Source organism: Euwallacea similis, chromosome 31 (assembly GCF_039881205.1).
Source record: "Euwallacea similis isolate ESF13 chromosome 31, ESF131.1, whole genome shotgun sequence".
Classification (NCBI taxonomy): Eukaryota; Metazoa; Arthropoda; class Insecta; order Coleoptera; family Curculionidae; genus Euwallacea; species Euwallacea similis.
Genome location: NC_089639.1, coordinates 1,128,933 through 1,142,395, shown reverse-complemented (window position 1 = coordinate 1,142,395; position 13,463 = coordinate 1,128,933). Strand labels below are relative to the sequence as shown.

The 13,463-nt window shown below is 34.9% G+C and overlaps 2 protein-coding genes across 2 annotated transcripts; both read right to left on the bottom strand.

Moving 5' to 3' along the window:
• Positions 1 to 278: 278 nt before the first annotated feature.
• On the bottom strand, positions 279 to 1,086 carry LOC136417946 (uncharacterized). Its single transcript, XM_066403791.1, has 4 exons — positions 981 to 1,086; positions 735 to 919; positions 596 to 682; positions 279 to 541 (listed from the first exon to the last, which is right to left on the bottom strand). The coding sequence occupies exons 1-4, from the start codon at positions 1,073 to 1,075 to the stop codon at positions 312 to 314; spliced, it is 597 nt and encodes a 198-aa protein (XP_066259888.1). The 5' UTR covers positions 1,076 to 1,086; the 3' UTR covers positions 279 to 311.
• Positions 1,087 to 11,544: 10,458 nt separating this feature from the next.
• Positions 11,545 to 12,727, bottom strand: LOC136417921 (uncharacterized). The gene is made up of 2 exons (XM_066403781.1): positions 12,363 to 12,727; positions 11,545 to 12,125 (listed from the first exon to the last, which is right to left on the bottom strand). Exons 1-2 carry the CDS (start codon positions 12,692 to 12,694, stop codon positions 12,071 to 12,073), a joined length of 387 nt encoding a protein of 128 aa, XP_066259878.1. The 5' UTR covers positions 12,695 to 12,727; the 3' UTR covers positions 11,545 to 12,070.
• Between the last annotated feature and the right edge of the window lie 736 nt (positions 12,728 to 13,463).

The following is a 13,463-nucleotide window of genomic DNA, read 5'->3' as shown; positions in this document are numbered from 1 at the left end:
TATTTTAGATGATGTACGAATATTTAGTGTATTATAGTGACTGTAGGAAATCCAGCCTGGAAACTCTTAGCGAGAATGCGTAAAAATTACAAGGATGATATGTAAGGTACTTCACGTTAAGGGACACATGCGGTGCTGCGGCACCGAAACCCGTTCAAGTATATAAAATTAAATTTCAAGCCCATGTATCACCCATGATATCGGAGATCTGAAGAGGATATACTGCTACTAAACATTATCTGAAATATCTAAAGTTTAACCTCGAATTACATCACAATTATTTACAAGTTGTAACAAAATCTAAAATGTCTTTAAGTATTTGAACTATTGTCGCATCGAAAGCCTTCACATTTCCCTCCTGCTAAGCCCACATTAGCGGCTCGGTCTACCTCTCTAATAATATAATCGTAAGTGTCGTCGGCTTGATATCCGAACATCTTAAACGCTTTTAGCAGCACATCGCCGGCATTTACATATTTTTTCGCCTGTTTCGGTTGATGGCAGGCAATGTTTTGAAGACAGCCATTATCTCCGGGGGATCCTGAAATCATATTCAATTTCGAGTTAGTCTGCAATAAATGCAACAACAGGTTACCGGTTAAATAGCTTAGGAACATGAGTACTTCCTCATCGGTTAAGAACTTATTCCCTTCATCTCCATCAACGCTTCGCGAATAATGCTCTAGAATTCGTTCGTAAGCTCATCAAGAAACGTTTAAGTAATAGTTCTTTACCACCATCTCCGCCCTTGTGTCCAGCCAATGAGGCTGCGGCAAAAACAAGGGCCTTCAGTAAAACGAGGATTAACAAATTTGTCAGGTTCAACGAAATCACTTGAGAGCCCATGCCAGTGGTGCCATAGCCCCTCGACATTAGATTCGTTGCTAACGAGGTTAGTAGGTTCCTTGCATCAAGTCCTCTAATGACAGACTCAATTGGGTGATATGCTCGTAAGAAGACGCGTTTCATACTATATTTACCTGTCAGTAATACTGTTGGATTCGAAGGCACTTCCGCACACAACACCACTAACTAGTCCAGCAAAAAACACTAATGTAGCCGATTTTAGAGACATTTCTGTTTCAAAGCGTGTACATCAAGTAACAAAAATGGAACATCTATCTTGTATTTATATAACTTATTACTTTGCTCATATTCGTAGTTTTATTACTTCATTATTATCGTTTGAGCGTGAAGAGCAAACCCTCGTTTACCCATTGTGAGTAGTCATCGCATTGTGTTCAAACTTTTCCTGAATATGTTCAAGTATTGTTCTTGTAACGGTTGGTGGCAGAAGGAAAATCAACAGACATTACAGCAAAGAAAATGAAGAATTTACTTTCGATTTGTTCAATTATCTGTCGCGTTATATTAATTTGTACCTATTGTTTTCTACAGGTAACTTATCGAAGTATATCCAACTATAACGATATAAATGTCTATCATATTTAACATTGTTTAGAGCTTTCTTAAAGTTTTGATACCAATCTGATCAAGCACAATGGTATAATCAATATTAAATCGAAAATTGAACTCATTAACGTTTCAAAATCTTCAAGAGTTTATATTTTTAAAGAAAATATTGACTGTTATATTTAACATGCCACCGACCTCTTATTACCCATTTTGGAATCTTACCGCATAGTTTTCCTGATAAAATAGAAAAAGCGTTTTTTGTATCAATACTACCTCTTAGGTACTATCTGTCATACAGGGTTCGTAAAAATTTAGGGAACTTAATCAGAAATAAGTAACAATGCCAGAAAATGTCAAACGCAGTTACGAATTTTTTTAATTGAATCACTGATTTCAGAAACACCCCCCATTGTTTGATATATTTAAGTTAGACACAGGATAACGCTTAGACGATATGGAGCTATCAATTGAGAGTAGAAACAACCGTAATTTAACATCTTAAAAGTATTTTATTTGGTTTGACATTGTGGACTGGGTGGAGAAACACTCTTAGTTCAAGACTCAAGTTGTTTCGCACTAAGCAGACTCCACATGCTGGGGGAATCACAGAAGTCAAATTGATTCGAGTGTATTATATTATTATTATATTACATCTTAGAAACCTAGTAAGTTAGCAATACTATTAGGTCGTGTAGTATGAAATGAGTAGAATTGAATTGAAACTTTAGTCATTTTTTTTTCATATGAAATGTTTTTATTGCCAATCGAAATATGCACCACCATTATCAATACACTTCTGCCATTTAACGGGAAGTTCATTGATTCCCCTGCTGTAAAAGCCTGCAGGCCGGGAGTCGATAAACTCTTGGAAGGCAGCTTTGACAGCCTCGTCGGAGTTGAATGATTTCCCTACCAAGAAGTTATCCAAATTTTGAAAGAAGTGGTAATCAGTGGGTGCTAAGTCGGGTGAATACGGTGGATGACGAAGAGTTTCCAATTCCAACTCCTGTAGCTTGGCCAAGGTGACTTGTGCGGTGTGTGGCCAAGCGTTGTCTAATCTTGGCTGCTTAACCGTCAGTTGCCTCATCATTTCGGTCAGTTGTCGGCAGTAGACATCAGCCGTAATCGATTCACCAGGTTTCATGAAGCTGTGATGGATGACACCTGCGTTGGACCACCAAACGGACACCATAAGCTTCTTTTGATGAAGATTTTTTTTCGCACAATGTTTTGGTGGTTCATCTTGATCCAACCACTGCGATGAACGTCTGGTATTGTCCATTGTTGTAGGATCCATTTCTCATCACAAGTAACAATCCGATTCAAAAATGGATCGTTATTATACCGGCACAACAAAGAACAAGCTTCGAGACGTCGTTCTTTCTGTATGTCGCTCAACTCATGCGGTACCCACTTGTCCAGCTTTTTCACCTTACCAAATTACCAAAATTTACCAAATCCACGGTGGAACTCATATTTCATTAACACACGAATTTCACTATTTTGCATGGCTGCACAAAAATGTTTATAAAAATAAAAGTTTTCAATAATTTTTAACACTTTAAACTCTGATCGAAAGAGGAAGAATGTGCCTTTTCCACATAAAAAAGTCAAGTCCAAATATAGATTTAGAGTGAAGTTATTCGCAGTTGAATGTGGCATTTCGAGAATCTACTCATTTCATACTACACGACCTAATATTTGCCTCGTCGATACAAACTTGAAGTGACATTTTTGAGAACTTTATGCGTGTGTTGCATAAATTATTATTAGTAGTGAGTGAATCATACTGATACAGTGGTGGTGTTGTTTTATATATATAAATATACAAAAGATATAAAAGGGCGTTTCAGCTTTTTATTTACTTTTTTATGTGGGTAACAAGTTAAAGCAATGTTTAAAATACGTGCGCAATATGACTTTTTAGAGCAACGGATGATCTTGACAGAACTGCCATTATGAAACGAATGAAGAATGATAAATCATATTAGAGAAATAAAGTCAAAAAGGTTTGTTTAAAGGGTGAAATTTACACAAGCTACAAAAATGTGGTAGTCTCTGGAGAAGAACAAAAAACTTACCAATGTCGAAAAAAATGCTTAGAAAAACTACATGCTGTCGAAAAAAGAAAGTATAGTGAAAGTCACAAATAACGACATAGATTATAACGATAAGTCGCATATAGAACGTTTGGTTGGGTTTGCATTTACTCCGTTGTAAGGAAGTCTGTTTATTATGATGTCGCTTTTAACGTCCGTAAAGATGACATTTTTGGTGGTTTGCTAACCGAGTATAACGACACTAGGGGATATAGTATACGAGTAGTATGATGTATAGTGAATTGTAGTATAAAGTCGACACTACCGGTATTCTTTGAAAAGTCATTCAATAGACAGTACTTTTAGCGACTTTTAGACAAAGCCCAGAAATTTTTTGTTCGATATATTATACATATTTGGCATATCTATGTCTGGTTGTGATTTTTCTGCGATTTGCATGTAAAGCTATTAAAACACCGCTTTTTTTTAAGTTTCGGTCTTTTTTGCAGAATTCCTAATTGAATGCTGGCAGTGTAGATTTTATATTGCGATTACTATGAGTACACAAAAAATCAATTTGTTTGAGCTTTCTTTTTCTTCTACCGACGCTAAACCATTAAAACTGTAACAAAGGGGTTTGTTGATTTTAACCATAAAATCTGAATTTTTTGTGTGGGTAAACGGTTCAAAGAAATAACTTTTTTATAGAGAAGTGTAGAAAGAATAGGAATTATCAGGAAAACTCCTAAATTATGAACGAGAACTATATAAATTAAAGGCTGTGTTCATTGTATGTATTCAGCTTGTTTGCATTATTATAATTTTGATGTGTTTTAAAAAATTACTTCAAGAAAAAGACAAATTTTATCCATTGAGGAGAAAGGTATAATAATTTCCAGACTTGAAGCAGGTGAAAGCAGCAACACCATTGCAAATGAGTTGTATTTATCTCATTCGACTCTTTCAATAATTTGAAAAAACCGAGAAAATATCAAAAATGTGTTAAATGAAAATTTGTTACTAAAGAAAAAACTTAAGTTATGGAATCATGGGGATATTGATCAGATATTATTTAAGTGGTTTAAAAAGGAGAGAGAAGTGTCCAAAATGCTTTGCACGTTGAATTTGCATTTAAGAATATAATGAATTTGAATAATTAATTTCGATTGATAAAAATGGATTGTTATTTTATATAAATATTGAAAATTACAGACACAATACCACTATTTTCAAAAAATTATATAAATAAACACGAATGGTGGTTTGCTCCACTATGGTGATAACACCCTGGGTTACATTATACATAAAAACAAACCACCCGTCGACAGTTAAAACAAAAGGATAAGTAACTTGTACTGAAATACAATCTGACGAGTACAACACCTCTGTTCGAGTTAGGGGGTTCGTTCCTCGATTGGCGCGAGTACCACCCTCGTGAATATTTTACAGGATCTCGTAACTCGCGGACAATGAACTCGGGAGTACTTTACAATTCATTTATTGTACTATTGAACAATACACGAAGTAATGCACTTAACTAACTTAATAATTCACGCCCGGAGTGGTTGTTACAAGTCGGAAAGGGGTGCGCGAGGTAGCTGAGGATCTCACAGTGTCTTGGTCGTGATGTTGTTGCACTGAGAGATGATAGATGAGAGAGAGATTTCTACATTTTTTGGGTCTTAAATAATAGAGCTAAGGGCCGGTACTCATAGACGTACCCCTAACTTGGAAGCAATTGTTGGCTTCCCGGCTACTCATCGTGTTAACGCGCAACGTCCAGATGAATAGCCGACTGGGCCTTCGTAGGCCAGGCCGGCGGAGCGGCGTTTAAATTGGACGGACATTATGGCTCCGACAAAGAACATTGCTGGAGATCCCAATCATAAAACAACCACCATCTGGGGATGATGGATGCTAACGCTGAGAATTCCTCGAATGCACGTGACTATTACTAAAATAATTTACAGAAAAAAAACCTAGTAGGATTCGGGAACTAAAACGAAATTACAAATACAGGGGCGTAGCATCGGGTATCTTAATTGAGGAAATAGTCCGATGTGACTAGTTACAGTCTTAACAACCTCATCTACACTAAACGCACCACAACACTCTCCCTCCAGATACGTAGTATTCATATTGACAATTGAATAATAGGAAAAGGTAAGGATCAACGTTAAAAGCAATTAAGATGTACAAGTTGATATAACAAAATCTTAATGAACTAAACTACGAAGTAAAAGTTATAAACAGGTACTTGAACGTAAAAAAATTTTCCAAATTTAGAGATCAGCAAAACGCATAGTTTTTTACGGTGCACTGGGCTTTTTGATTGTTCGATAAAAGCATGCGATTGATTAAGTAATGTTGGGACCGGAAGTATTAAGAATGCTGGCTTCAATCTATACTACGTGACAAAGAAAGGTAAACATCCATTAAAAAACATTTTATTTTGATAATTTTTTGCATGTTGACTTATCTTAAAAAAAGAAAGAAATGATCAAAATTTCAAGTTTATCTGTTAATTTTTTTTAGTTTCCATGAGTCGTTCCTTAAAAAATAAAATTTTGTTTAAACATTTTTGTTCACATTTGCATCGCAACTTTTGTGAAGTGTGTTGCAATCGGTCATAATTTTTACTCATTATGCCTAGAGTGCGTAGAATTGAACAGATCCGTCAGAGAAGTGTCTAGAAAAACTAACAGATCCTTAGGAACCATAGTGCGGTGTTACCAGACGTGGGCACAGAGCCAGAGGCACTGGGCGACTCAGAGGAACCACAGAGCGCGAAGATCGTCGATTGCGACTTTTGGCTCTTAGAGACCGATTTAGCAGCAGTCGAGCTATTGTAAATCAGTGGTTTAAAAAACATGGGAATAGGGTTGGTATGCGTACAGTATATCGCCGAATACGAAGTTTTGGCCTTTTGTCCTATCGTCCGCATTGGGTGCTGCCTCTCACTCGCGAACATCGATCTAACCGCTTACAACGGTGTAGAGAGAGGATTCAGTGGGACCAAGAATGGACTCAGGTGATCTTTAGTGGTGAATCCCGCTTCTGTCTGGGGATGAACGACGGTCGGGCAAGGGTGAGAAGGCGACGGGGTGAAAGGCGAGATCCACAATTTGACAGAGAGCGTCATGTCCACCGTACTGTAGGCGTTATGGTATGGGGTGCTATCGCATATGGTAGCAGGTCACCCCTAGTTTTCATTAGAGGCAACATGACTGCCCAACGCTATATTCAAGAAGTGTTGGAGCCATATGTGATTCCATATTTTCGAACTATCCCGAACGCTATTTTCCAGCAAGACAATGCTAGACCTCATGTTGCTAGGCAAACAATAACGTTCATGGATCAACATCAAATCAACCGTTTACCCTGGCCACCTCTATCGCCGGATCTGTCTCCTATTGAACATGTCTGGGACATGATTAGCCGCAAACTGTTGAATTTACAGCACCCTCCACAGACTTTAACAGCCCTTACTCATGAAGTTCAGATTGCCTGGAATGAGATACCTCAAGAAGACATTGACAATCTTATTAGATCCGAGCCCAAGCGTATCAATGAGTGTATAAGGAACCGTGGATGCTCAACACACTATTGAAAAAAAAATGAAGTTCTTCCTCTGATCTTGCTGAAAATGTAATCATTGAATAAGTATGTGGTACTGAACACGTACAAAAAAAAAATTATCAAAATAAAATTATCTTTAACGGGTTTTTACCTTTTTTTGTCACGTAGTATATCTTTGGAAATATTCATTTTCGTATCTTCAAAAAAAACTGTAAAAAACTTGTCACGTTTTTTATAAGGAAAGGATCTTCTTACGGAGGTTGACGTGGTCTCTTAAGTGCATCATTTAGAATAAAGACGTATGTGGGGGTATTTAGTTAAGAAATTATGAAGACTTTTTTATTGAAATGGTGGAAGGTTGGAACTGGTTGTAGTGATTGCATCTTTTATTTGAGGGTTTGCGCGAAAGAAAAACGATCGACATTAAGGTCCCCATTCTGTAAAAATTCGCCTGGAAGTCTCAGAGTTGTGCCGTACATTTCCGCTGGGGAAACTTCTATCTCCTCCCGCAAGGTACAACGCGCGGTCAGAAGTAAAGGATTCACAATTAGTGTGCAGGCAAAAGTGGAAAAGTTTGCTAAAATAATGAATAAAAGCCCGGAATATAACTGCTCCGAAAGTTGGATTAAATGCTTCCGGCAAAGATATAACGTTATCTATGGAAAAATTAGTGGTGAAGCTGCTAGTGTACTAATTGCAGTAACAGAAAATTGGCTGAAAACTGTGTGACTGGAAATTTGAAAGAATCACCAGAATTACAAGATTTTTAAGGCAGATGGAACAGGACTTTTCCACAAAATGACTCTGAACAAAACACTGAAACTTAAAAGAGAGCAGTGCACAAGTGGAAAAAAGTCCGAGAAAAAAGTTACTCTTTTTGTTGTTACTAATATAATAACATCAGAAAAACGTAAGCTGATTGTTATTGGAAAAGCAAAAAACCCTCACTGTTTCAAGAATATTAAGTCCTTACCTGTGTCCTAAATTTTATTTTTATTAATGCAATTTTGATTTTTTAAAAATCTTTATTACATTAATATAATATGATTACAGCAAAGCAACTTGTTAACTAACTATGCATCCTTGGGATTCGTACTCTTATAAGAGATAAATGCTGTGTGAGCATAAAATACATTTATGTACGTACGTCATAAAACGTAAGGCAGCTAAGAAAGATGATCCATATAACTTCTACATGTCTAATAAAAAAACATGGATGACGTCACACTTGTTTATAAAAATTTTCCAAAATTGGAATACTGGATTAAAGAAAAAGAAAAGAAAACAATTTTGCTCTTGGTAGACAATTTTCCAGTGTACCCAAAAATGTCAATTTTAAAGAACATTAACGCTCAATATCTCCCACCAAATACCACATCAGTCCTGCAGCTGGTTGACCAGGGTATCATAAGATCAATGAAAGTTCATTTCAGAAAGCTTCAGGCAATAAATATTATTGAAAATAATCAGCGAAACAAAGAGCGTGCTATTAATTTTTTTAATGCAATATCAATTATTTTCAAAGCATGGAATCATCACACAATATCATTTCAAACAATTATGAATTGTTTTAGACATGCATGTCCACAACTAGCACCAGTAGCTGACGAATTTGAAGAGAAGGACGATTTTCCTTTAGCTGATAAATAATGATTTTCAAAGAGAAGATGATGTGCCTCTCTCTTGCTATGATAAAAGAAAACCATACATTATCAGATTAGCTGCTTATGGACTGATTTTGTAAGTGTTGATTTTCACTTTGTAACAAACGGTGCTTTATTTGACAAGCAAATTACAAACGAAGTGCTGCATTCAAGAATCCAAGATGAAAGTGATGAAGACTCTGAGGGTGGTGAAGATTTAAAGCCCTCTAAGCTGTAAAAGACAGCTGTGTAAGATTAAAGCCCTCTAAACAGTTTTGCGCTATAGAGTTATTTCAGCGACAAAATGCTTCGAAATGAAATAAGTTCCATGAAGAAAAAATTTAATTAATTTATTTTAACATACGTTCAAAAAAGCAAACAAAAATTACAGGATATTCGAATGAACATCCTGTAATTGTAATCTTGTAAACTAATATGTTTTTACCATACATACTACGTAAATATAAATAAATTAGAAGTTGTATTAAATTATTTACGTTTCATTATTTATCTGTTATAGTTTTTAATTTTTTACTCACATTTTTGTGTTTTTTCCATGTTTCTTTAATCATAAAAAAAAACAAATTTTGATGCAACGACGATCGGATATAATGACTCTACTCGATCCCCACCCCGTCGTTATATTCGACTTTCACTGCATTTTCAGAGCTGTATGAAATTCCGACCGAAAATGAATAGGATATATTCCTACAAAGTTTAATACACTGCCAACAAATTAAACAACGATGATCACAGAACAAACTCAATTCGATTTCGTATAAAGTTCTAGTTAGCAACCTCAAAATAAATGTTTGCAGGGATGCTTTCGTTGGTTTGTATGGTATTACATATTGTGCTCACATGTATGTGTTAAACGAATCCGAAGCCTGTTACAAGAAGGACGCATTCGGGAGACAAGAGAGGAAAACGAAAAAGTGTGAACGCCTTGAATCCTTCAGAAGTTGTTGTAGTCATTTAACATATTTCCTCATTTCCAACTAAACGGACTCATTATAGTATTCGCGAACAGAACTTCTCGCATGCCGAACTGAATGTTAAAATAATGTATTCTCTATTTCTGTAAATACACCGTGCATCGAAAATAAAATACGAATATTATAACAAAATCTTCAGAGAAAATTTCAAACTCAGATTTGGAAGACCACAGGTGGATAAGTGTAATGAATTCGGAATTCTTTCACTTAAACTAAAAAATAAATCCCTCAACTACACAGCAAAAAGGGTTGCCGCGGCAAAGCTTCTAGATCATAAAACACGGTCGAAGAAATTCTACGATGCCTTAAAAGTTTCCAAAGAGTTTTGTCGTACACAAGAAAATGTGCTTGCTATTTCGTTTGACTACATGCAAAACTTGCAGTTGCCACGATACCTTGCTCAAGATCTATTTTTCTTATTTTCCTTAACTGTTAGCGTGTTTGATGTGCGATATGAAAACAGATAATGCCGTCTTTTTTATGTTTCATGAAGACTAAACAAAGAAAAGCCCAAATTAAGTTAATTCGTTATTATTGCAATACAGGTTATTCCCCAACCCGTTCGTTAAACGTTTACTAGAATCTGAAAGTGATACGAATTTACAAGTTTTTGTTTTTTAAGTTAATTTAAGTTAACATCGACGTATACTATTTTTTTAAAATATTTTCAATTTTCTGTTTCTTTCGGTTTGATCGGAAATAGCTATAAACTTGCTTATTTCAAACGAGACATCCAGTATATTATTTTACTTTTAGATTCTACGTAACACTTGAGACTCATTTTTTGTATAATATTCTCAGCTCTTATCGTTTTTAAGATATTATTATATTATTTATATTAGATTTTTTCGTATGAGACTATATTAAAAGCAAAGCTTATTCTTCTTCAGTGAATACTAGCGAAGATTTGCTCGACAAGATGCGGACAACATTTGACAAATTGGACAATAACCAAATCCGACAACCTGCAATAGAGGTCCAAAGAATTGAATTGTGCCTTTAGATGGACGGTCAACATATTAAACATTTGTTATAATACCTTTGTTTCGAAAATTATTGTAATTTAGTTATAATAATTAGTTTATCAATCGTATTTGTTATTCTTATTATTATTTAGTTCTTTATTCGACAGTTATTTAGTTGCATTAAGTTAGTTTGAATTCGCTTCAATTTTGTTTTGTTCATTGGCCGCAAATGGGGATGTCGTTCATTAAATACACGGCAAGTTCTCTCCAAAATTTTGTAACATTATCCATGAATTTAAAACAAATTGAGCGTTTGCGTATTCTTCTATTTTGTATTCAAAGTTTTATTTTTATTTTACTTATCTTTTTATTATTTAGTTTTCCATCATCACCTACGTGAAGAGTAAACATTTACCACAATGAATATGTACTACTAGTTTCACATAAAATTTAATTATTTCGAAAGTGGTTTGGAATAGGTACAGGCAACGCTGATACAGTTTGATAGAGAATTATATTCTCTATTTGATGCTATTACTAGGTGGGCTATTATACTCCACACCCCAAAATACCACATTTGGCACCTATTACCAACTCAAATTTTCTAAATCCCCAGATACCTGCCTAGCCCTCAATCACCGCACTAATCTTTTTGCCCCACTTAAACCATTGGAAAAACTTTTAAGCAAAGGCATCAAAAACCTTCTTAAACCCCCAAGTACCTACCTGGGAAAAATTAAAGAAATTTATCCCGAAATTTTTTTTTTCCCCAAAAAAGTTACTTTGCACAACATATGACGAGTGGGAGGAAGACTTTTAGGAGCATCTCTCCTTTTTAAAAAATATTTTATTTATTTAACACATTTTTTATTGTATCATAAATACTTTAAGTTCATAGCCCCTGGCAAAAGTCGTTTAACCGATTTGCATACAGAGGAAAAAGAAAAGAAGAGCATACAGAAACACTGTTTATTGATTTGTTAATTTATTTAGATACAAAAAGTAATGACTGCTTAAATGTTACATTTTATGTTCAAACTGCATCACATCTTCCTGAATACAGATATGACACCGAGTGCAAGCGTAGTTTTCAGAGATCGTTAACTGACTTATGCCAGGTCCTGTACTATATAGGATATTTCAAATTCGACCCTTACTGTTGCGATCTTGGAAACTAGAGGATATACGAAGAAGTTTGAATGGGGGCAAAGTTGCGCAATCTAGAGCTTGATTGAATACTATTTTCAAAATTTTAATTTTCTCATTCCTTCCGAAGATATCCGGCACTCGAAAAATTAAAATTTTGAAAATGGTATTCGGCCAAGGGCTAGATTATGCAACTTTGCCCCCATTTAATCTTCTTCATATCTCTTCTAGTTTCCGAGATCTCAATAGTAAGAGTCGAATTTAAAATATCCTGTGTACATATTCAATTAAACTGGTAGGTTTGGACTTGGTGTATCCGAGGACCTTCCTGAATCGTCATCACTGCAAGAATATAAAAAAGAATACAGTTTGGCTCAGAAATAATAAGGGCTCATCTTGATCTATATCTTATAGAAGACTGGAACAAAAAAAAGTGACAAGCTATAGATATGACATTCTGCATCTTTATCAAAAATAAGTTTTTTATAAGGACTTACAGAATGTTAGTTGTTGTATTATAGGATTATAGTTGCCATTTTGTTAACAACTGTTATATTATAATTATAGTTCATATTTTACCTATCAGCTCTGATGAGCCTCCGGAACGCATTTTTGGTCAATTCAGTTCCAAATTCGATGTCGATGTGGTGTTCCTGTCCTAAGAGCTCCAGTTCCAGTCTTATGGTTGTTATATTTAAGTTTATTACATTATCAATGTCTGTAATCCGAAGAGACATTGAAAAAGGCCCATTTGGCCCTGGCGAAATGTGGAGGAAAGCACCTATTTCATTATCTTCCGCTACTTGCAAATCGGCTTCATATGCGCCTCTCTGCATGTAATTTATGAGAACACGATATTGTCGTGCCATGATTCGTGTAAAATGTTTTCTAAGATTAATTTTTTTCTTCATTTTATCAATTTTTAAGATAGGGAGAGCACTAGTAGAATAACATAACCTTGAATGAAGAAAAATAACAACAATATGTACATGTTAAATGTCAAAAATGTGTATAGTGGGTAGTTTGCTCCCAACAGAGCACCTTGATAACTTCTTTCATAGATGGCGCTCGCTGTTTAAATTTGCATAGATTTAATACTATTTTTATTTTAAAAAGATCAACTATGTATTTTTAAAATAACTTCTTTATAGGTAAATGAACTATGAATAAAACATTAAAAAATGTTTGATCTCCCTTTTGTTGTGCATATTTGATGTTTAGTTACATATAAACACATTTGTGGTTCGGTTTTAAAATTTTTAATTATTTCCTCAACTTGTTTTTTGGTTAAATTACCATTTTTATATTTATCATTTAAATTGTATATAAATTTGTCAGGTGCCTGTTCATTTTCTGATTGATAATTATTCGCATTCGTAACCTCATTATCTGGCTGTTTTAATTGCCTCAATTGCTCACTTTGTTTACTTTTCGTTATCTCTTTGTTACTGTTAATTACAGTATCTTTATAATCACACTGTGTTTGCGCTTCAGTACTAGTACTAGTACGGATTTGCCGCATTTGAATAGTAACGTTTTCAAGTTCCTCTTTCAATTTGGTTACAGGATCTTTTAGTCCATGTTTATTCATCATATATTCATATATCGGTTTGATTTGATTATAAATTCGTAACACATTTGCTCCAGAAGTGTTACACTTATGTCCAATTTCTGTTATAG